Raw genomic sequence first — 24,825 nt, 5'->3', positions numbered from 1 at the left:
GCTTTTTTGGTAATCTGCATTAAACTTAGTAAGGCTTTACTTTTAGGTGTTGGCAGTTCAGATCCTGTGTCCTAGCTCAAGAGCAGTTTCCTTCATTTCAGCCGTTTGCCCCACCAACCAACTTTTTACATTCCTATTAAAAAAAAAAAAAAAAAACACGTCATTTGCTGTTTACTTGAGGGAAATTTCTCCAGTGTCTACTTGAAGTGTAAAAAATACCTGTGTGTACATTTCCAATCAAAAGTGCTAAACTTTCTTGACTTGAGAACTAAACAGATGTCCTCCCATTGTTTCTAAATTGCTTTTCCAGTCTCTCTTCCCAATCTTTTCTAAGTGACCCTGACTGATTATTATATTTATTGTTCAATATTTTGTATACCTCATTAATTATCAATCTGAAGTAGTTAAATTCATTTGATCATCAACCTGTGGGTATCTGATCCGACATGGATCTGAGCCGGCAGCTTTCCAAGCTAGAGATCCCAGCTCCAAGCTCCTCCCCTTACCCACAACACCCTGCGACCTCCTTCCAATCCGTAGATCTCGTTTGCCGCGGCTTCGTTAAGCACGAGTTTCTCAAGCTCCTAGCGTTGGGCGATTTTTTTTTTTTTTTTTTTTTTTTTTTGAATTGTATCTTAGTGTTTGAGAGTGTCATTAGTTTAAATTTATAGTTTAAACCCCTGGGTTCCTCCCTAGTTCCCTGTAGTTTAATTCTAGTAGGTCCCTCCCTTCCCTTGGGTGTTTGTGTGTGTTTCCGTTAGAAATCCTGGTTGAGGCCCCAAAGGCCATTTTCTCTAAGTGCACTGAGTGTGGCCATAAGCTATTTCCAGCGGATGGCCACACTCAGTGGCATCCTCTGCCTGGGGGTTCCACATCTGACCTCAGGCTGCCAAATTTGTGCAGCCTTTAATCCCCAGGCCCTGAGGGATAGGAGGAATAAGCTGATTCTGGCGGGTCTCCTAAGCGCGGAGTCTGCTTCTTCCTCCTTCCCTCGGTGGCTACAGCCACGGCTGCTTAGCCTGCTGTTCCCCCACCCCTGGCTGGGACTCAACCTCCCACTTCTTCCCAGGGAGAGAGGGACTCAAAAAAAAAAAAAAAAAAAAAGAGGGGAGACTCAAAAAAAAGAGGGGAGAAAGAACGAGAGAAATAGAGGCACAGAAGTTACAAGCAGCAGGTCGACTCAGCCCCCTTGGCCCCACCTGCAAAATTGCTCTCTTCACCCCAGAAGGTCTCCAGACCTTCCTCCCCTCTGCTCCGTTCTCCACGCTTCTCTCCAGAGCCGGAGGAGGAGGCCTGACCATCTTCTAGGTCGTTGCGTCTGCCCTCCCGGCCAGCTTCGGCGGCCTCCTCTAGGTCAACCCGTAGTCTCTATCTGCCGATATGGACCGGATGATGCGTCACTTTCTCCAAACCCAAATGCAGATGGGAGCATTGCTGTCTCCCCCTCCTCTGGGGGGAAGTTCAGCCCCACTTTTTGCCCCGATAACTCCGATCCGCTATCTGGTTTCGGAGCCTTTGGATCTGAGGAGTCTTGGAGTCGGCGCCGATGGTTATCGCTACCTCGACACGGCCGTTCCCTCAGGTTTGTCGGATCCCTTCTCGGATCTGAGCTCTCGGGGCCGTGAGCCGTGCGTCAGATCCGAGGGGGCCAGTGTGTCTTCGGCTCCATTTCGGTCGGAGCACACTTCCCTTTCGGGTCCGAGCGACTCTGCTCTGCCAATCCCTGCGCTGGATGCAAGGGTGTTAACCACAGAGCTTAGAGAGATTGGTTCACCCTCTGTTTTCGATGTGGTGGAGAAGTTTCTCTCGAGAGGTTCGAGACCCCTGATCTGCCCCCACTCCCTTGCAGCTGGGCTTGCCTTCCATCGTCCAGTCTCAGGGACAGCCCGAGTTGACGCCCCAGCCCGTTCCACTGGTGGAACATGACCCTGTTGGTGAGCCCTCTTCGGGCAGCCCCACAGAGGAGGTCCCTCACAAACGTAAGTGTAAGAGGAGGCACTTGGACTACCCAGAGTCCCTCATGGAAGACACCAATTTGGAGGAAGGGGAAGGTTCCCCCAGGTCGCCCCCTGAGGACGTCTCCTTTGGAGACATTATGGAAATGCTTCGACAAAAGGGGGGGGGGTGTTCAGGCCAAAAACCTTCCTCGGACGAGTTTGTGTTCCTAGAGGCGTTCACAGGCCCGTCTATCTCTTGGGTGTCCTCTCCGGCTGACCCCTGGCTGATCTCATCACTACCAGGGCGTGGAAGGAACCGGGCACTGTAGAGCCAATTCCCACGAGGCCAAGATAGAATTTTTAGTCCCCCTGTGGATAGGACAGTGTGGAGTAAGGGTTCCCCAGTAGATGCTATGCTGGTGGCGGCGGCCACCAAGAAGGAACTCGCCCAAGATAGTTCCTCGGTCCATCCCTTGGATAAGGAGTCTCGGACGATGGATCGTATTGGGAAGCGGATGTTTGCTTCAGCTACCTTTTCTATAAGGGCGCTGAATTATTTGGCCCATGTAATTAGACTTCAGCGGGATCTGGTGAAAGAATACGCTGAGTCTCCCCTTGAGTCTGTCTGCCGAGGACAAACTGACTTTCTCGACTCGCATGGCCACTCTGAAATCTGTTTCTAACACGTCTATGTGGCTACTTTCCCATGCCACGGAAGGGGCCGCTAGAGCCAGCAGGTCCGGCATCGTCCTAAGGTGTCACGCCTGGCTTCGGCTTTGTGACTTTTCGGAACCGTTCAAGGCATCCTTCGCGAACGCACCCTTCGGTTTTACCCTGTTCGGGAAGACACGACAGGTTGGTTCAGAGCAAATAAGACGGGAAGACGCTGTCTGCGGTCGGAATCTGCTTCTCGGCTCCTCAAAGGTCCTTTTCCAGGAACCAGAGGGGACAAAATATGTGGTTCCGGAAGTCTCAGCAGTCCCGTTACACTCCGGACCCTTCTTCCTTCAGACTCAGAAAGGGACAAGGTAGATGCCGGCCCAGAGGCAGAAGGGGGCCGAAAAAATTTGGGTCTTGGGAACCTTTTTCTGACCGACCCATGCAGCACCCCTGAGGGGTTACTAGACTGCTCCTCTCTGGAGGCATTGGGGGGGGGGGGATTTTTGAAGCACCTGGCTCAATAGGAGTCCATCACAACAGATAGCTGGGTGCTTCGAATAATATCCAGAGGTTACTCAATTCCATTCATAAACTTACCTCCTCAGTCGAGGCTCCTCCCCGATGTACCACCCAGTCAGAGGGAGGCTGCAGCTTTAGAGGTAGAAAAGCTGCTAGAAAAAGAGCCATCTAGCACATCCCTCCCCCCAGGCCAGTCCGGATTAGGCAATTACTCCAGGTTCTTTTTGGTGCCAAAGAAGACTGGGGACTTGAGGCCGATTCTCGACCTTTCAACAATGAACCTCTTCATTGCCACGGAGAAGTTCTGGATGGTCACTCTTCAATCCATCCTACCCCTTTTGCAGGAGGACTGGATGTGCTTCATAGACCTCCAGGATGCATACTATCACATTCTCATGGACAGGCGATCCAGGAGGTTCCTCCGCTTCCAGCTAGGGGGCCAGGCATTACCAGTTCAGGGTCCTACCCTCTGGTCTCACCACAGCCCCCAGGGTGTTCACCAAGGTCATGGCAGTTGTAGCGGCCCACATGAGACTTCAGGGAATACAGGTTTTTCCTTACATAGACGACTGGCTCCTTACGACTTTCACCAGGCATCTACTCTGCTTAGCCAGGGATTCCTTCCTACTTCTAGCATCCCAGTTGGGGATCACCATAAATTTCAAAAAGTCATCCCTCCAACCAGTTCAAGTCTTGGAATTCATAGGGGCCAGAATAGACACGCTTCAGACTAAGGCCTTCTTGACATCAGAGAGACTTCGCAGTTTGACCTTACATGTTTTAGCCCTTTTTCAGTCACCTGCCCCATCAGTGGAGTTAGTCCTGAGAGCTTTAGGGTCGATGGCAGCAGCAATCCAATCTCACACCCTTAGCTCGCTTGCACATGAGGGTTCTCCAGTGGATTCTTCACCATCCATTGGACTTACCGATTCCTATCGGCAGAGTTTGCAGAAATTCCCTCATGGTGGCACCAATCTCAAGAACTGCGGCAAGGATGTTATGCTGCTACCCAAAGCCACGGGGACCACTGACGCTTCCCGCCTGGAGTGGGCATTACGCGGGCAGAACTGTCCAAGGTACGTGGACTCAGACAGAGAGTGTTCTGCATATAAATGTCCTGGAGATGAGGGCGGTTCTTCTAGCGTTGCGAGCCCTTCATGCCTTTCTCTCTCCAGGGACTATTGCAATTCAATGTCAGTGGTCTGGTACATCAACAAACGGGGGAACCAGGTTTTATCCTCTTTGCCGAGAGGCCATGACAGTTTGGGATTGGGCGATTATCCACCAACCGTTTTCTGTTAGCAACGCACATTCCAGGTCGGTTCAGCATTCTAGCGGACAAACTAAGTCGAGCTATCCTCTCGCCCTACGAGTGGTCTCTGAATCCTACAGTAGTGAAACAGATCTTCCGCAAGTGGGGTCAGCCTTGCTGCGATCTCTTCGCGTCGCCTTTCAATGCGAAGTGCAGCGAGTTTTTCGCTTTAATCCCCCCCACCGGGGGAAAGCCCCAGAGATGCTCTAGTCCATGCTTGGCCACCCGGTCTTCTTTATGCTTATCCGCCTCTCCCATTGATGACAAGATTCTTACAGAAAGCTCGTCAATCGGGGAACAAGATTATCCTCATAGCCCCATTCTGGCTTCGTCAAGCCTGGTTCCCGTACCTACGGTCTCATCTCATAGATCCTCTCTAGATCTTGGATCCCATCCCGGATCTGATATCTCCTCCTTCGGGATTGAAACCCCCGAATCTGGTCGATCTCAAGCTCTCAGCTTGGTTGATCCAGTTCCATTAGTTGCCAGGACTCCCGGTATCTCGCCTACGGTTAGATCTATCCTGGTAGCGGTGCATAAGCCTTCTACCAGGAAGGTTTACAATAGGAAATGGAAGTGGTTCTCTATTTGGGCGTCTCATAGAAATTTGGACCCTTTCACTGCTCCCATCCCAGCAGTGCTAGATTTTCTTTCTCATATTTTTCAGCAAGGGGCCAGTTCTTCTACAGTAAAGGTTCAAATGGCTGCCATCTCCCATTTTCACATTGGAGACCATCTTAATCCCCTCGCTTCCACCAAGATTTGTAAGACCTTTCTGAAAGGTAAGTTTCTCTTGAGACCTCCTGTTAGGAATTCCGTCCCTCCATGGGATCTAACTTTGGTCCTTCAGGCTCTGACTGGACCCCCCCTTTGAACCTGCAGCGTCTGTTGATTTGAAATTCTTATTCTGGAAATACCTCTGCTAGAAGAGTGTTGGAGCTTCAAACCCTCTGTGTTAAGCCTCCTTACCTCGCATTCCATAAGGACAGGGTCTTTCTCCGGACTAACCCATCTTTCCTACCTAAAGTGGCCTCCGAGGCGAACATCAATCAGTCCATTAATCTCCCAGTTTTTCCCCCTAATTTTCAAAACAAAGGGTAGTACAAACTTCATTTGTTAGACATTCATAGGCAGTTACGCTTTTATTTACACTGAACAGCTGCCTTTCGCAAGTCTGATCAGCTTTTTGTTTCCTTTGCAAAACCCTTCTTGGGTAAGCCAGTATCGAAGGTGACTCTGGCCAGATGGATTTCTAATTGCATTCTGCTCACGTACAAACTATCTGGCCTACCAGAGCCTATAGGGGTTCATGCTCATTTCTACTCGCTCTGACTACATCTGTTGCATTCTGGTCTAGAGTTCCGTTGGATGACATTTGTTCTGTGTCTACTTGGGCATACTCTCATACCTTTATCTCCCACTATAAATTGGATTTAGTGTCCAGAGGAAGGGCAGCTTTTGGCTCTGCAGTGCTCCGGAATATCCTTCCTTGAGGACCTCCCACGTTTTTTGGTAGCTGGGGACTCTGTCCCACAGGTTGATGATCAAATGAAGTTAACTACTTCAGATAAAGAAGTTATGTACTCGCCATAACATTCCATCTGAGTAGGTAACTTCATTTGTCAGCAACCTACCCTCCCTCCTTCCCCCTAACCTGGTTCTTTGATTACCTGGACTCTAAGATGGTTATCAGGTCCTTTGCTAATTTGTTGTTTGTGGTTGTGAGGTTATATAGGTGGGCAAACGCGATCTGAGGATTGGAAGGAGGTCGCAGGGTGTTATGGTAAGGTGAGGAGCTTGGAGCGCGGATCTCTAGCTTGGAAAGCTGCCAGCTCGGATCCATGTTGGATCCGATACCCGCAGGTTGCTGACAAATGAAGTTACCTACTCAGATGGAACGTTATGGTGAGTACATAACTTCTTTATTTTAACAGCACCTTTTGTTCTAGACTGGATTAAATATTGTACCAGAGCTGGTGTCTCACTTGCACTCCCTTATCCCTTTCTCTTTACCTGAACTCTGTCAATCCCTGGTAAAGAAGGCCATCTCTAACCTACAATTCAAAGTTCCACTTGACCTTATCGTATTCTGTAACCTTTATCCTATCTAGTTTATTTGCAACCAGCACCTTGTTTCCTTTGCCCTTTTTTCCCCAGTAAGTTCTCTCTTGCCTGTTTCTGTACCCTACTTGCAGTTATCCCTGCTGTTGACATTTCTTTTGCCCTTTCCTCTGTTAAGCATACATTACTTTCTCCCACTTCATGAATATAATATATGTATAGTAGTAGTTGGTTCTATTTAATCTCTCATCTATAATCCTACACTTCTTACTTATTTTTGTACTCCCCCACATTTTATCATCACTTTCCACTTTACATACATAATGCGAGCAGTAAGATATAGTATCCATTCATAACTGGTAATCTTAAACCACCTTGTTCTATGGGGGGGGTCAGTTTATTCCAGTTAACTCTTGTCCTCTGTGCCCTCTTCCAAATTTCAACTCTATTACTGTTCACAATTTCTATAATGATTGATAAAAAAGTATTCCTGGCCTATATATGAATTTAAAAGGACTAAAAAATATTTTATCCTGCTATCCATCATGATGGACATCCAGTTTCTCAGTTCTTGTTTACTCTACTCTCTCCCCACATATCCTTAGCTGCCATAATAGAATAATTTTTAATCCATGCACTTTGTCATTATCATGTCCCCATAAATTTTGGTATGGCAGCGAAGGATCATGTGCGAGTTCATAGTTTAATACTGTAGCTTTTGTTTTATTTTCATTTATTTCATTTTACATCTTAAAGACTTGAAACAGTGTTCCACTAAAGTGTTAGTTTCTGGGTTTATCAAGTGCAAGATATCCTCTGCAAACAAGTTCAACTTTTCTTGATTACCGTACCAGTTATTTACTTGAATTTGTACTTCCCTGATTTTTTTTGTGTGTTTTTTTTTTTCTTTGCCAATGGCTCTAAATAATAAAATAAATGTGAAGGGGGACACCGCACCTTGTTTGTCTGCTCAAAAGCAGCTTGTTGCTGAACCCTCCCACTTTAATTTTTGCCTCCATTCCTTCACATAGTCTCCTAATAACCCTGTTCTGTCTGGGAATGCCAATGCTTCTATTGCTTTACTTATAAAATCCCAGCTGACACCATCAAGTGACTTCTGTATCAAGACCTGCCAGCTATAGAAGCATTTTTTTTCATTCAGCTTCCCTCTGTATCATCCACATTCTATTAATCTGCAGGTATAGTTCAGTGGAATTGTAAAGCAAGTGCAGCTGTTTGACAGAATCTCCTTTTTATCACTTTTTTAATTGTGAATTAAGATACTTCCCATGGTATGCCAGGCCAAAATGTGTATATGCAGTGGCCAAATGATCTTGTGGTACAAGGTACAGTGGCATTCTGAAGCTTAAATTAAATGCTATTATCCAATGCAACAACAAGGTAGAGCAGTTGTGACTGATCAAATGCTCACAACATAGCTGCCTGAAAGACAAAGAACTGGTACAGACGTTTGTTTCCATTTAATAGACAAAGCTGTGTTCACCATTTTCTTGCTTAAAACGAAAGGTTGTATGCACTTCCTGGGCATAGTGAAAATTGGTGAAGCGGATTTGAGAAATGTACAGTGGTGAGTTTAACTAACCAACTTATTTTTTTTTCTAGCATTTGCCAGTAAAGATCTTCATTTTTCTGGGAAGTGATTTTTGTCAAGTAACCTTCCCAGATATGAAGCTATTAGAAAATAGTGTAGCATGTTGCCTCAGTTCTCGGCTTCTTCTGATTTCCTCCATTTGCTGCCATTACATCTGTCTTCTCTGTACTGTTTCATTCCATGTATCTTAAGTTTTGCATTCCATTCCCCTATGCTTTGCTGAAGTTATTGTTCAGTGTCTGTAATACCACATTGTCCACATACAGCAACTTTGTTCTGTTCTCTCTGACCTGTTTGTTAATGCAGTCCATCACCAGTATGAACAGCAGTGTGCTCAGAGCTGAACCCTGATGCACACCCACTTTAACTGGGAACTTCTCTGTGAGACCAAACACTCTCTCTGTATTTGAGTCACGGGATCCTTGTATGTAGTCTGCACTAATTCTGACTTCAGACCACTGCAGAAATGCCTGAATCAGCTTTCTTGGAACCTTGTCATATGCTTTCTCCAAATGAAGGAATGCCTATGTGGTGCCTTTCCTCATATCTACCGTTTCAACTGTATGTCCCACTGCAAACATTTGGTCGGTTTTTATACTGCATCCTGATCTGACTCTGAACTGCTCATCTGCCATCTTACTTTTTAATGCTTTGCATAGTCACTTTTCAATCAGTCTCTCCAGAAATTTCATGCAGTCTGACAGGAATTTGGTAATGTCCCCTTTCCTTGTATATTAACACCAGTATATTTATTCTCCAGTTATCTATGATACGTCTTTCTCTCCATACTGGTATGAATACCTTCAGGAACCATTTTTCACTTATCGCACCAACATCTTAATTGTATCTGCTGTGTCTTCACCTGAGTGTACTACTTTCCCAGACTTCATTTTCTTTCGTGCTTGATGCTGTCTGTACTTTTTTGTAGGCTGTGTCTGAGTCAATACAGCCTCTGTGTGGTGGTGGTTTTCATACAGAAGCTACTGGAAGTACTCCTCCTTTCTGTTTTTCATGTCCTGTTAGCAGGTTGTTGGCATCTCTTACTAATGGTGAGAGACTTGTCTTTTATCTTTCTGTCTTTGCCTTGCAACCAGATAGTTTCTTTGTGCCATCTACTGAGTCACTTTCCAGAAGTTCGTAGTGCCTCTGATTTCTTGACCTTTGCTATTGCAACATTTCTCTTGGCCTCTGTTAGCCAACCAGTATTCATCTTAGCCTGGCCTGTATTTTCCATCTCCCTTATTCATCTGCTCCTAATTTTAATGACTTTTTACACTTCCGCATTCCATCTCCAGCTTTCCTTATGTACCTTGTTTCCATACTTGACTTGGTCACATACCTGTCCTGTGGTCCTCACATGTGTTGTGTTGAGGAGCTGCCATTCTTCTTCAGCTCAACATATTTCCTCCCCTTGAGGTGCTAGAACCTTGAGTAATTCCTTGAGATCTTGCACTTTCTCTTCAATCAGCTTCCAGGTCTTCAGCCTAGTCTCTGACCTTGGAGCTGTCTCTAACCACAACTTGCATCTGATTGTGTCGACCATTGGTTTATGCTTTGGGCTGACTATTTCACTGGGAATGACTTTGCAATCACTGATTCTACAGTGCCCTTTCCTTACTAGGAGAAAGTCTACCGGAGTTGCATGTTGGGCACTTAAATGCATTTACTATCTTGCATAAAAACTTTAAATCTGGCTATTTCATTGAAAACTGCATGGGAGAAACGGGTAACACTTGCACTGGGGAGGCTGTGAAGAAGTTTGTCTGACACAAAGATCTGCAGCGAGTTCAATAAAACTTCAGACTATTTGGCAGTGCCCCACAAATATTTTTATACACCAGACTGGTTGAACAAAATTTTCCCTTCCATGTCCAGTTGTTGCTGTAGATGTAGCTCACCAAGACAATGAACTGGCAACTTTCTTTAATTGTACGGAACCTAGGGATTATTGTATAGATATGTTAAAAGTTGTGATTTTTAAACTAGCTGAGAACAGAGTACAGCTGGACAAAGATTTTTCTCCTCAGTGCTATACCAGAATTGTATTTAGACAGTTCTAGAAGATCAGTTTCCTACCTTTCTGTTAGATGAGTAACATTACAGATGCAAGAACTGAAACAAAAGTAACTAGGAGGACCAGGTAGTAGTAGTATAGGGAGAACTAGAAAGCGAAAACATAGCCTCTATAGAAGGCATGGCTGGTAGCCCATAATTAAGTAGAGCAAGAGTCGAAGGTCAGTTGGCGAAAATAGTGCTACAAAATGAGAGGACAGTCAGGCAGTATTTGCACTTCTGCCCTGTAAAAGGCATCAGCCCAAGGAAGTAAGGAGGAAGAGGAGTAGTAGAGAGTTAGCAGAGATGAAACTGAGGCATCCATACAGTAGTAGAGTTCCCATGTGTAAATTACTCTTAGGTTAACAGAATATTATGATGATACAACAGGAAAAATGCAAAACAATGTGAAGAGGTATTGATACTTGAACAGTGAAAGCAAAGTAATGCAAGAACAAGTAGATTTTGTAAATGTGGGCTGCCTAATGCATATTAAAATGCACCATAAAGGGATACTAAATGAAATTTATGATGGTAAATATGGTGGTGGTAAAGTGTGTGTTTGTGTGTGTGTTTGTGTGTGTGTTTGTGTGTGTGTGTGTGTGTGTGTGTGTGTGTGTGTGTGTATGTGTGTGTGTTTTTGGGAAGGGTGCAGTTGTTCCTTTGCTGTTTGAGGGTAAGATCACAATCTAAGGGTGTATTTGTTTTCCATTTCTTTACTGGAAAAGCCCACTAGACACGTGTCCCTTTTCAGATCAACATGAGCCCACTATCTGGTTAAGTGACTTTCTTAGTAACACAGTAGGAAGGAGGTGGAAAGAATCCAACCCTGTGTACATGACAGAGCTCATTAACCGTTTACAGCTGCCTTTGTTAGTAATAGGCCTTGTATTATTCCTTAAACATTTTATGAGTGTCAACCCATTTTGGAGGTAAACAGTTGTCTGTGCAGAGAGAGAAAAACATACAAAAAAATCAGAAGTATGGGGCAGTCATCTGGAAAGAGTTCAGTAATGATGGTTCTAAATATATGGGTCTTGTACTTGCATCTTAGACTTGCAGCCGTTTGTGGGGTTGTTGGCATAATATTACCGAGTGTGAGGAGCCCCACACCCATATTTTTTTTCCATAGGTTGTATAGCCTGACCCACACACCTTTTTGTAGCTTCATGATACTATTATGTAGTTTGCAGCTCTGTAGCAATTTAGCTTTTCACTGTTATTGCTAACTGATGTTTTTTAGGCAGTATGTAGTGCTTTAAAAAAGTAAGGATCATAGAAAAAAGATGCAGGTAATAAAACTGTAGCAGAACATTTTTTGAGTGCACACTTTAACCTCAGGAGTGATCAGCCTGAGGTAATCTTGAGTGAGACACTTGGTGAGCCTCTGAGAAATATTTTCTAAATCGTTTTACTCTGATGATCCAAATAAAATGTGCGACTAACATTAACCTGTTGCTGTGTTCATCTAATACTATGCACACACTTTTGGGAAGGTGGAGAAAGTGATGCATTTTCCTTGCTGCTCATTTTAAAGCTGTTGCAGTAAATGCTTTGACTGGACTACTAATTCAAATAAGGAGTTATTATCCAGCTCCATTTTTGATCCTGTACGTGTATATAAAGGGTTCCTTGTGACTTGGAGAATTGATATATGCTGTAGAGTGGTGTGTGACAGATGAAAGGAAAAGCAGTTAACTTTGCCAGGAAGAAATACCAAAAATGGATTTTGATGAGTTTTGTGTACTGTTGAGTTTGTTTGTGATAGGATTACAGCCGGCCTGTACACAAGTGTAAATAAGTGCTATTTGTTCTTTTACCTTTTGAAAAAGTTGTATGCCTTGTTTTTGTAACTGAGCTAATACAGTGGCTTTCAGTGCTTGTGGGATCGTACTGACTGAACCGTAGTCACTTGCTAGTTTCTAACATTTTGCTTGGTCTTTCTTATGTTAATGTACATTTGTTGCTTTTTACAGGTAACATCATGGCAGAAGCTACAGGGCCCATTCCACTGCTGACAGTTTTATCCCGCAAACTGGAAGAGTTTCTCAATGAAGTGGATAATAACCACTTAGTATGGCTGCGAGAGATAGAAGAAGAGGCTAAGAGGATGTTTACAAGGTGAGAGAAATATTGTTCAAATCATAGTGCCTTAATGTGTAGGCATGCGTAATTTATCCCCTGTATTGTTGTAGTGGACTGGGAGTTTGTATAGTCAGGCGGCATCTACCTTGGCATTTGTGCTGAAGAATGGAATCCCCTGGGAAACTGTCAGAGGGACAACTTGATCAATTAATTCATCATAATCACCCCCCCCCCCCCTTTATTGCTTTCTGGCAGGAGTTCTTGTCCACTTGAATATTTGTATGGGACCTTTAAAACGTTTCATATCTATGTAACACGTGAGCATATGCTCACCCACCTACCTTCCATAGAATGGTATGCACTTTACTCGTGGAACATCTTGATGTGATTTTTGGCATTTGCTTAGACAAAGTTAACTGTTTGCCTAGGTGACATAACTGTTTAAAGCCTAGTTATAGTCTTACAGTAGTTGCTCTGAATAAGTGTTTACAGTTTGAATTTATTTACTATTATTTTTTGTTTTGATAAGTTGATGGCTGTGCATACCATCATAAGTTCTACATTGATTCTGGTAGGAAAGACTAAATTAGAACTGTTTGATATGTAGGCATGGTAGTTAGGACCAGGGCAAGTAGAATTTAGGGTAGGTTATACATTCCTACTTGCTTTTATCAAAAGATCTTGACACTGGCTGCTGGCTCTCTGGATTCCTGTTAACGGTTTTAGACTTTATTTTTTTATCTGATTATTTGTGGGCATGTGTAGGTTAGAGAGTACTGAATGTCTGTCACTACGGACTGTGATCACATTCTGTCTAAAGTATCTGAATCATTTTTTTTGGGGGGGAGGGCAAGCTTACCCTGCAGCTGCCATGCCGGGTATAGCATTTCACCACTCCTGTCTTAACTCCCAGGTTCAACACCCTGGAGGTTGAGATGTCAGTTTTTTTTTTTCCATCAAAGTCAAGGGAGTAATCTCTTAGTATGTTTCATTGGGAGAGTAGTGTGGAGAGCGAAAGCCTCACACACAGGGGTGCAGGGATTTGCCACTTGCAACCATGTCTTTCCTTTTTATACATTATATGGAATCGGGTGTAGTGTGGTTCATTTTTAGGGTATCGTTGAGATTTTGGCAGCTAAGATTCAATAATGTTTGCACTCTACTCTTCATAATATCTGTGGCTGATGTAGAAGGAGTTAGCATTAATTAGGTTAAACTCTGCAGTTGTGTTAAGACCATTTTTAATGAATTAACTAAATGGATACTAAGCCTTTCTTAAATATATTTTTATTGTTGCATACTAATAATAGGGAATTAGTGTTGCTGTTTTCTTCTGGCGAGAGAAGGAGCACAGGAACATTATTTTCTGGAGACTGCACTTCACAAGAAAGCCTAACAACTGCTTCAATTTGTATTTTGCTCCTAGTAAGAGAGGGAACAAAGTGCAGTGACTTCTGACTGTTTGTTTTTGATTGGACAGCAAGTGTCTGTGCCTGATTTGGTCTGGTTGCTATTCAAAGCATTTACCAGGAAAAGGCTACAACAAGCATCATCTGGACAAGACTGTGGATCCATCAAACAGGCTGTGGCCTGCTTCTCATGTTGGGATTGGCGATACTATTTTGCTTCCGGTGAGAAAATAAGCAAAGGAGCACTATCCCATCAGAGTGAAACTGTGGCGAGACCAGCGGCACTAACAGCCAGGCAATAGCCATTCACACAGCTCCCTCTCTTCATTATTCTTGACAAGCTAATTCTTGATCTGCTAAAATACTTAATCTGTAAATTTTCAGTGTCTGCTTATTAGTTTCCACTCAAGTATTTGGCGGTGTCCTGTATAGACAGACACCGACACCTTGAGTGACAATATTTCTGTAAAAGTACTATTGAAATTTCACCAATACCTAGTTGCGCAGGACAACTAGTTTGCAGTGACGAGCACTGTCCTTAGAGTTGCAAACTGGATACCGAGATTGCTTTTATATTTTCACTCCAGCTGTGTAATCAATAAAAAGGGTTTGTTGCCATGGATATGAATTTTCTACCATCTCCGTTACCAGCTTGGTGAATGCATCTAATTTTAATTTTCATGCTTATGTACTGTCTATGTAAATATAATTGCTGGTGTTCTACTCCTTTATAATTGCTTGTAATTGATCTGTGAAGCTTTTCTCCCCGGGCCTCTGCTGAAAATGGGCATGTATCCAGTCGTACTCTACTGGTCAACAAATGTAAAATAAATACGGACATCCTGAAGCAATGTAGAAATCTCTTAATGTTTACTTACACCTATTTAATTCTCAAAATTATATGGCATGTGAGATGCATTTACAAGGTCACTGGAGACACTCTCACATCAAAGTACTCCTAATGTCAATAAGGTTGTCAGTAGTACACACGCTGCATCCATCCCACACAATTCGAAGCAGACATATACACCCACATATGCTAAGGCACTTGAATGTAACCTTCCTAAACTCCAAAGACCTCCTAAACGCAGTACACATAAATACACCCAGCAGCCCTGAATGCACTCTTTCAAAGCAACACCAACACATACAGTCAAATCTCATGGAGACTCATGAGACACACTGATGTCCCTCTTACCAGGCTGAGTAAGGAGAAAGTCACTGTCAGTTGCTTAATACGGGCTAGGATCTGCCACATTACACACACACACAACTCTGGTCATTGGGCTGCAAGTACTGCAAGTATCAGTTATAATCCATGTGGATGTAAATGACCTGAGACATACCTCCCTAGACTGTATGAAGAGAGATGGCCTGGAGCTCTCGGAATGTGTGTCCCAGGCTAGTAAGAGCCTAGCATTGAGCAGAATTTTACCTTCTCCAAGGATGATGGCACACTACGAACAAAAGATGATTCTTTAATAATTGGCTTAGTTTCAGGTGTCATTCTATGGGGTGCAATATTTGTCAGCATGGAAGGAGATGGTTAGCAAACCAAGCTGCTTTACTAGGGATGGTCTGCACCTCTTCCCCTCTAGGCTTTTGAATATTTGCTAAAACCTTCTTTCCCCATAGTGCCATTTATAGGCAATATCAAACTGAAAGTACTTCCGACATAGTAAATCCAAACCAAGAAAATCTAAAAGTGTTACTGCTCAATGCTAGGAGTCTAAACCAAAAAACTCCACTCCCTAGAAACTGTCTTCACCATAGAGAATGCTGATGTCTGTGTAGTCACTGAGTCATGGTTTAAATTCGCAGAGAGCACACACAGTGCAAGGTTATAATGCCTTCCACACATTTAGACCAGCTACTACATGGACTGAGACTAAAGGTGTCTCAATTTACATTAAAAATGTACCTTAAGGCTGGTCAAACAGGACAATGCACTAGAGCTACTCCATGTTCAAATCACCATAGGCAAAATCTAATACCACTTTCTTGCAAGCTATAGGCCCCCCTCTATGACCCAGGAAACCCATACCATGTAGTTAAACTTATTAGAGACACTCGCCATGCAACCCAATACCATATTTGTGGGTGACTTTAATTACCCACTGTTAACTGCGAATCCTATATGACGCCAAACTCCCTGGACCAGATTCAGTACACTAACCACTGGTGCAACCATACTGGAGCTGGTCCTCACAAATATGGGAGTGCTGCACATCCGTGTAGTGTCTTCCCTCATAAGGTCAGATCACAAAATTATTTCCTTTGAAGTAAAAGTAAAAACCTGGACCCCCAGCTGACCCTGGAATATTTAGGAACTGCTGTAAGGCTGACTTCCTGCTATTAAGTGATAAACCTGGCAAAATTTCAAGCCCCCCCCCACCCCCCCCACACACACACACATAAACCCTGAGAACATTGCCTATGCAGAACTGTTCACAGAAACCTTATACAAGCATGTTAACAGCTGTATAGAGGCAGCTTTACCCACCAGGAAAAAGTATAGAACTAACTCGAAAAAAACAAGCCACTCTGATGGAATATCAAAATCAAAAGTATGTATAACAGGAGGAAGACAATCTTGGCAAAGATTAGGAGGTGAAGCACCCAGCAGAGTAAAAGCATTCTTGCCAAATTAAGAAAACCACTCTGAGGACAAAAAGTCTACCAAAGCCAAATTTGAGAAATTTGGCCTTCTACTCAAAGGACAACCACAGGGCATGCTTTTAGCTGTGTCCGTAACCTCAAAGGCAATGCACAATTGTGTGCAGAACTCATTGTAAGTGGAGCCACCTATACTGAGCCAGAAGAAATAGCAAACCTACTAGCCAACAAATTTGGCTCCAACTTTACCCCTTTCTCCCCCATCAATCTTCTCTCTTGAAATACCATCAAATATCTCCCCGTGGAAGAGGTCCTTGATGCTCTCTCTAAGGCCAAGAACACTACATAAATGGGCCCAGACAGTATCTTACAATGCCTTCTAAACAGCATGAAACATGACCTATCAGGTCTTCTTGAATTGCTAGTTTAACTGTAGCCTCCAAACAGGTTTTTGTGCCTCATAAGTGGAGAACAGCAGCAGTTGTCCCTCTGTACAAATGTGGGCCATATACAGACCCTGGAAACTACATACCCATAAGTCTCACTAGTCTTGTATGCAAAGCCATTGAAACAATTATGGAAATTATCAATAATGATATAGTAAACCTGCAGACACTGGACCCAACCCAGCTTGGTTTCAAGGCAGGCCATGCCTACTCAACCTGGTGGACTTGGAGAAGGTCTTCAAAGCAGTGGATGAGGGCAAAAATGATTCCCACTACCTACTATGACCTGACCAAGGCATTTGACATAATGCACACTTGGGCATTGTTGACCAACTCAAGAGGTCTGGTACAAACCTATATGTCACCCATTGGATCAACTGGCTCACAGACAGGGCCCAGGAAGTTAGAATGGGTAGAGTCTACATCTACAAAGAGGCTGGTCATAAGTGGAGTCCCTTTGGAATTGGTCCTTGGATCGCTCCTTTTTGGCATTTACTTCTCTGTAGTCAAGGCCAATGTCAGTGGTTTCTGGCTGGCTAAATTTGCAGATTGTAAATTAGGAGCTGTCATTGAATCCCACACCAACACACATGTTATCTAGGAAGGGATGCACAGACAACTAGTGTCCAAGTTGTGGACTAAAACTAAATGCCAAGAAATGCATAATAGTATCCTTCAAGAAGTCATCTGCTGCTCGTAACTATTGCATTGACAACACACCCCTTAAAGTTGACCCAGTAATCGGGTACTTAAGGACACAGAGACCACAGTCTAGCCTGTGACCATCACATGTCTACAGTAGTGAGGAAATCCTTCTATGTTGCACAACTTATAAAGGTTATAGTATCTTGGTCTAAGGAAGTCATTGTTCCAATGTGTTCGACATTCATCAGAACTACCATTGAGTACAGTGCCCTCTTTGGTATGTACTTAACCAGGCATATCCATCAAATGGAACATCCTCTGAGGTTCCTCGTTAAAGGAATACAGGGCGTAAGTAAAATGTCCTATGCAGACTGCCTGAAGGCCCTATCCCTGTATTCTGTCTCCTACAGGCTGTTAAAGGGAGATCTATGTCTGGCAGTACAGGGCATTGTCAGACCCCACTCTGATGGACCTCCTGCATATCCACAAAACAAACGGCACCAGAATTACCTGTTCTAAAGACTTAAACCTTGCCTGTGATATAAATTGAACCTGCTGCAGAGACAAGTATGTGTCTTATAGACTACTCTGTCTCTGGAACAGGCTCCCCATCCATGTGAAGCAGAGTTCCTCCCTAATCCAATTAAAGTGTAACCTGTACACTTGGATGGGAACAGGAAATTCATCCCTGGCTTGGCACCTATGTCTCTAATGGGCTTGGGCAACCTGTAAATGGTTTCATCTCCCAGGCCCCTGCTTACACTTATCAAGGGTTCCAGAACTTGTCAGAGATTTGGGATGCATGGCTAGGCTGAAAAAGGCCCTAGTGGTCATTAGCCTAGTATGCACCTATGAACTACCTTTAAGTTTTAATTTGTATTGATTTTATCTGTATTGCATCCCTTTGGCTATAGCAATTCCCAAATGCATGATCATGATGTTTGGACAACTAGCTTATTTCTGCTTCTACATGAGATGGGTCTTAAAGCGAAGATGGTCTCTTCAGTCTGTTGTACTCTGTCACAGTGAACCTTCTGGACTCTTGCCTTTTCCATGTTTAGGACCTAACATTTATCTAATATTCTGATTTAAGGATTGGTTTAGTTTTTTCTACCCCCAAGATGGACTGCTATCTTTCAGCTAGGTGGTTTGTGTCATTGTGCATTTCCAGGCAATGTTGACAAGCTTTTACTATAAAGCTTTTATAATTGGTGGCAGAATTAAGCTACTTGGTCTTGCATGCCAAGTTCTACCTGAGAGCTGTTCATTGGACTGGAGTCAACTGGTCTCAGGTTTTTCACTCCCTCACCTCCTTCGAGATCATGTTCAAAGTGACAGACAAAAATAATTAAGTCGTACCATTTTCATGATCACATCATTGTACTTGTGATCACTAATTTACTGTAAAATTGTCTTTTCTTTAACATTAACTTTTAAAATGTACCTCTAATACCTGAAAACTGGAGATTGTAAACCTGTCTTAGTATGTTGTGATGGTAGCACAGTAATTATGGAAGCGCATCTTAATTTCAAGTTATCTGCCAAGATATTAACTGAATTAAGTTTGGTGTAAAACTTAAATGCTTCAGAATTGTTTAACTGTGCTATTTCATGGGTTTTTCTTTTTTGTGTGTGTGGGGGTGGGGGGGGGGGCATTCCAACCAATTAAGGAAATCTTAGCTCCTCTGTGTGGCCATCAAAAGACATCATTAAAGTAAGCCAACTGTCCGTATTGAGAGAATGTGATGGCAGACAACTCTGTCTACAGTTCCTTCCACTGTTGATACTTTCAAAAGTTGCATTTTAATGTCAAAGGTATGGAGCGTGTCATATATTTTTACAGTCAATTAGTGATCACAAGTACAACAATATGATTTTGAAAACTGAGTTGTCATTTTTTTTGTTGGTAGCTTTGAACATGATTTTCAGCCCCTTTCTTTCTGACATTCTTCACTCACTCCCACTTTCCTATCAGACCATTAATATAGGTAACCAGAATGGTCAAGACCAAGGTCATTCTAATTGCTTTCTCTTGCCATTAAGTTTTTTTAACACCTTTATTGAAATATTACTTGTGATGGAGGCCAACTTACATTTATATTAAAGAAAACAAACCATATTAACATGTTCACAGTTAAAGCCTTGTGCATCACATGTATTCTTATGTCTTGGTTCCCTTTACTATAGCCCTTCCTCCTACAACTCGCACTAAAGCTGTGACCTATCAAGATGCATGCCCTTCCAATATTTTCCCCTAGAGTTTGCATGCTGCCATGACTAAAGTTAATAACTGGCCTTCTGTAGTTCTTTAAGGAGAACCATGCCCACATACTCAAACATGTTTATTTCATCATGGTTTGGTGTTTCCTACATTTTAACACCCCTCTGGGAGTATTCACAGATTTTTGTATATTTTTATATGCAATTTCTGAGTCTGACCACACAGGGTCTGGCATCCTGACGTAATTGATTGTTTAGTCTGAATCTAGGTATCCCACAATGCGGTGCTTGTCTGAAAAAAAAAACATTACATCACGCAGGCCTCTTTCTAAAGCTCCTGTCACTGCATTGGTTTTTACATGCATACACTGCTATCTTTCAGTCATTTAGTTTCAAGTAACATTTCATGCTGTTCAATGACTACTTAAAAACCTGTGCAAATGCCACAGAACAGAAAGTGCTTTTTACTGCTGCTGCTTTTTAGAATGGTTAAATTGCAGTCTTTTGTGAAGCCTGTCTTGTACTATGACTCCTCTGCCATCCCCCTTAGCACCCAATTTCCCTAGCTATCTGTGCCAAGGTTAATTTGAGCTGTTACCTGCTGTGTTCGACAGCTCACAGCAGGAGACTTGTACTGTGTCCTTGCTGTAGCCTTTATTTCTGTATGAGTAGGGGAAGTACCAGGGAGCTGTGACATCACAGCATGGGTGGGTTTTTAGGATGGTAGTGGTGATGTCAGTTTAGGGAGAGAAATGGCCAGAAAACTACCTGCATTCAGTGGCCTTTATGACATCAGTGAATTGGAGACTGTAGCAAGATTTTTCAGGGCGGGACAAAAGTTTTTTTTGAAAGTGAAAACACCAAAGTATAGTAAGGTACTGTTCAAGTGGAGAGAAAGTCAATTTAAATATTTTTAAATGTATTTATTCATAGCAGGGACAGTAAATGGAGAGAATAAAAGAGAGAAGTTGAGCATTTAATAATAGAATCCCATTGTTGTCCTTAAGTGCCAAGGTTCTTCAGATAGCAGTCATAGTTGTTCTCAGTGCCAGTCTGCTTGAAAGAACATCTAAGAGAAATGGGTTCTCTTTATTTCGGTTGCTTGTAAGGATTTTAGAAACGTTCTGGAGTATCTGTATTTGTCTATTGGGGTTCATACAACACCCATTTCTAATTTATTTTTTGCTGCACAAAATCCCACTTTGGTGGCATCCTTGAAGGTTTGCAGAGTGTGATTGGTAGGAAAGTTAAAGTTGACAGGCCCAGTTCCTTCATAGGATATTCAGACTGGAGAAACTAACTCATTTCCCCCATTGAAACTGTTACTTTTTTTTTTTTTGTTTTCTTCACTTTCTTTGCCATACAAAGAAATGGATCAAATCACTTCAGAATGACTCTTGTAAGTCATGGATTTTTTTTCATATTGTTGTATCTGCACTAGTAAAGTATGTTTTCTTACAATTCTTTTGAAGTTTTCTCCTGGTTTTAGAGTATAAAATTGTTTGAGTTATGTGTTTTATTGTGGCTTGTATTGTTACTTGGGAGATTTTTCTTTAGACCTTCACTGAAAACAGGCAAGCATTAAAATCAACACCGACATCCTGGTAATTAAAACTGAGCCTACAGCCTTGACTGACCTAAATTTTCTTGTGGCAAACCCTTTTTCTTAGTGGCTCTTAGTTTTGCAAAGAGGCTATCGGGAAATGCTGGTGTTATGATCAAACCCCATATCTGATTTCCCCAAGGAGGGATGTAGCAGACTAATCTGTCCCTTGTGCACAAAATTGCTTCTGAAGATAAGGTGATGGAGTAGGTAAACTCTGAGTATCAACTGCTGTCTAACATTTTATTTTTGTGATAGAAAGTGTACATTTTTTGTGAAATGCATTATTTTAAGTTAGGAAAAACATGTATGACTGACATCTGACTTTTAATCATGAAACAGATGATGCCCATAAGGTCTGAGGTTACTATTTTTTCAAACGGAATCGACAAAGAGACAGTTGTATGAAGATGTTATGGCATTTGCTAACCATACAAGTATAGAGTATACAAGACTTTTTAATGATTCACAGCAGCAAATTCATTCATTCCCTAAGAGGAAAACCTTGAGAATACTAGTAAGCAATTAGAAGCAATGTCTGGTAACAGACAATATAATGAGAAAATTGATGCCATTATTGTGAGCATTAATAAACAAACAAAGATTGAAACAATTGCCCACACCCCCCCATTAAGGAAACCATGGTAAAAGATTTCTCCAAAGCCAACTTCATGCTTCTTAAGACCGAAGTAGTGAACTTCATGACACCCATGCAGATGGACAATACAGTTACGACTACTGAATCCTACACAATTGCACTTTATAAGCACTTACATGAGTGCATGGATCGTGCTATCCCAAACAAAACCAAGAGGCTATCCTCCAAAAAAAGGAAGCCAATCTGGTGGTCCCCTGCCATAAACAAACTGTACAACAGAAGGAAAAAACAGTTGCAAAAGAGAGTAAAATCCCATGAGTGGAGGAGCTCCCTGGTCAGCCTCCGTAAGAAGCTGCGATCCCTGATAAAATCCTCCAAAGCTAGTTAAGAAAAGAAAATTGCCACTGATTCTAAAGACAACCACAAAGTATTCTATAGCTATGTCAAGATTCTCAATGGCAACACTCAGATCTGCTCTAAGTTACAGCACAATGGCACTAAATATACAAACCCAACTGATATTGCCAACATCCTGGCAGATAGGTTCACTGCTAACTTTACCCCCCCTCTCACCCCCTAAAGAGCCCATCTCTATACCAGAAGAATGTTCCTGTAATCACGGCTGCACAGGTAAAAACCACACACTCCAAAGCCAAGAAAACAGCATCCATGGAACCAGACAACATCCCAGACTGCGTTCTACACTAACTACAGAACGAACTGGCACCCCACCAAAGTACCATGTTTGATCATAGCCTCACCTCAGGCTTTGTGCCTGCTGAATGGTGCACAGCGACGGTTATCCCACTCCACAAGGGGGGAGCCAGCACGGACCCCGAGAACTACCACCCCATTAGCCTGACGAGCCTGGTCTGCAAGGCCATGGAACGTATCATCATGGAACTTATAAACAAAGACATTGGTAATCTCCAAACTCTGGACCCCACCCAGTTCGGGTTTGTAAAAGGCAGATCATGTCTCCTAAACCTGATAGATGATTTTGAAGCAGTCACCAAAGCCGTAGACAAGGGTAAGGTGGTTCACACAGCCTATCTCTTGCAAAGGCTTTCAACACCATCCCCCACTTTGGAATTAGATTAACTCACTAAACTAGGTATAAATCCCTATGTCACAAATGGGTTGCCAACTGGGTCACTGACAGAACCCACTCTGTGAAAATAGCAGACTCCAAATCCGACTTCAGACCAGTGACAACTGGAGTACCACAGGGTTCAGTTCTGGGTCCTCTCCTGTTAGCATGTACTTCAGAGAAGTAGATACCAAACGCAGAAGGTCTTTGGCTAACTAAGTTCGCAGATGACTGCAAACTAGGAGCCATAATCAAAACTCCTAAGGATGTGGGCATCCTACAAAAGGGCCTCACTGAGACAGATGCCTGGTGTCAAAGCCATGGCCTCAAGCTCAGTGTCAAAGCCATGGCCTCAAGCTCAGTGCCAAAAAGTGCATTATCATCCCATTTGGTAAAAACTCTGTACCCATGAACTACAACATGGCGATAGTATACTTAACACGAAAAGTGTGGAGAGACCTTGGGACACAGGTGGACAGTAGTCTCTACTTTGATAATCACATCGCCACAGTAGTCAGGAAATCCTTCTGTGGCACACCTCATCACAAAAGGTTTCTCATCCAGAAAAAAAGAGGTCATTGTTCCCTTCTACTTATTAGACCCATTATAGAGTAAAACGCCCCTTTTGGTATGTACCTCACAAGACATCTACAACAACTGGAAAGGCAGCAGAAATGCCTCACAAAGACGATTACCGACCGCAAACAGATGCCCTACGCAGACAGTCTCAAACTCCAGCTTTACTTGGTTGCATATCGCCTACTCGGAGGAGATCTCTGCGTAACATACAAAGCTATGTCAAACCCAGAGCTGTTGGACATGCTCCACTTAAAGAAATCCCAATCCCTCCGAGCTACACGCTCTAGGGACCTAAACCTTTTTACCACAATAAACAGAACTTGCCGGAGGGATAGATTCCTATCTCGGAGACTTCCCGTACTCTGGAATAAACTACCTGTCTATATCAAACAAAGCTCCTCATTGACACTCTTCAAGAAAAATCTTGATTGGATGGGAAATAGGAAATTCACCCCAGGGATCACCTCTGTGGCTCTGCTCGACAGTGGCACAGGAAAATAATTTTCTTGGGTGGCAAAAGCCAGGGTACCATTTTGGCTGTGCTTATATAGGCCCCAGGGCCGATAGCCTAGTACCTACCTGTGAACCTATAAATGGACATCGAATGTACAAAATTCACTGTACAATAGAAAATATAATAAGCGGAAAATACCAGTGTAAAAATTCCAGTAGAAGACCTTTAACTAATCAGAATGAAGCTTAAGTGTTTTAGAGAACCTGTTGGAAATTAGCAGGCAAAGACCCAAGCAGCAGATGTAGGAAGAAATACGATTGGACAATCCTGAGAATAATAAATTTGTCATGTCTGCCAAAACAGCAGAACTGATAGGAGAAAAAGAAATGAGATAGTATACCCGTGAAACATAGCAGAGTCCAGAAACCTGCAACAGTATAAGCAGGATCAGACCGGACAACATACGACTCAACTGAATCCCAACAATTGGAGCATAATGACCAATACTGCCTCAGAAGTTCCATAACCCCCCCCAAACAGACCCATAGGCATACACCCCTGTGGCAATTGCGTGGTCTGCCCCTACATACACACAGGTGACCACTTCAACTTCCAACACAGTGGCTACACAGTTAGAATCAATAAAGACCATGACTGCCACTCGACCCTGGTGATCTACGCAGCCTACTGCACAAATTGCCCTTCCTTCTACATCGGCAAACCTATATCTGACAGAGTAAAGGAGCACCTAGGAGCCATTGGGTCTGGAGACTGACGCAACGCTGTCAGCAGGCATAGCACAGCCTGCAACAACTTCACCAAGTTTTCTATTCCTGTTAGTTGAACAAATTGGTCCATTTTACGGAGACTACAACACTCTCCTTGAACTAAAAGAGCTTAAATGGCAGCTGCTTCTATATGCCGACT

The 24,825-nt window shown here is 43.0% G+C and overlaps 1 protein-coding gene across 1 annotated transcript in view; it reads left to right on the top strand.

Annotated features, from left to right (window-relative positions):
* The window catches only part of LOC122810517 (inner centromere protein-like), a 1,067,288-nt gene that overhangs the window by 91,967 nt on the left and 950,496 nt on the right, over positions 1 to 24,825 (top strand). The window contains exon 3 of the mRNA XM_044082099.1: positions 12,130 to 12,274. Within this exon, the coding sequence (XP_043938034.1) occupies positions 12,130 to 12,274 (145 nt within the window). The remainder of the gene's footprint in view (positions 1 to 12,129; positions 12,275 to 24,825) is intronic.

Source organism: Protopterus annectens, chromosome 9.part0 (genome assembly GCF_019279795.1).
Source record: "Protopterus annectens isolate FY-2018-M chromosome 9.part0, PAN1.0, whole genome shotgun sequence".
Classification (NCBI taxonomy): Eukaryota; Metazoa; Chordata; order Ceratodontiformes; family Protopteridae; genus Protopterus; species Protopterus annectens.
This window is presented reverse-complemented; position numbering and strand designations above follow the sequence as displayed.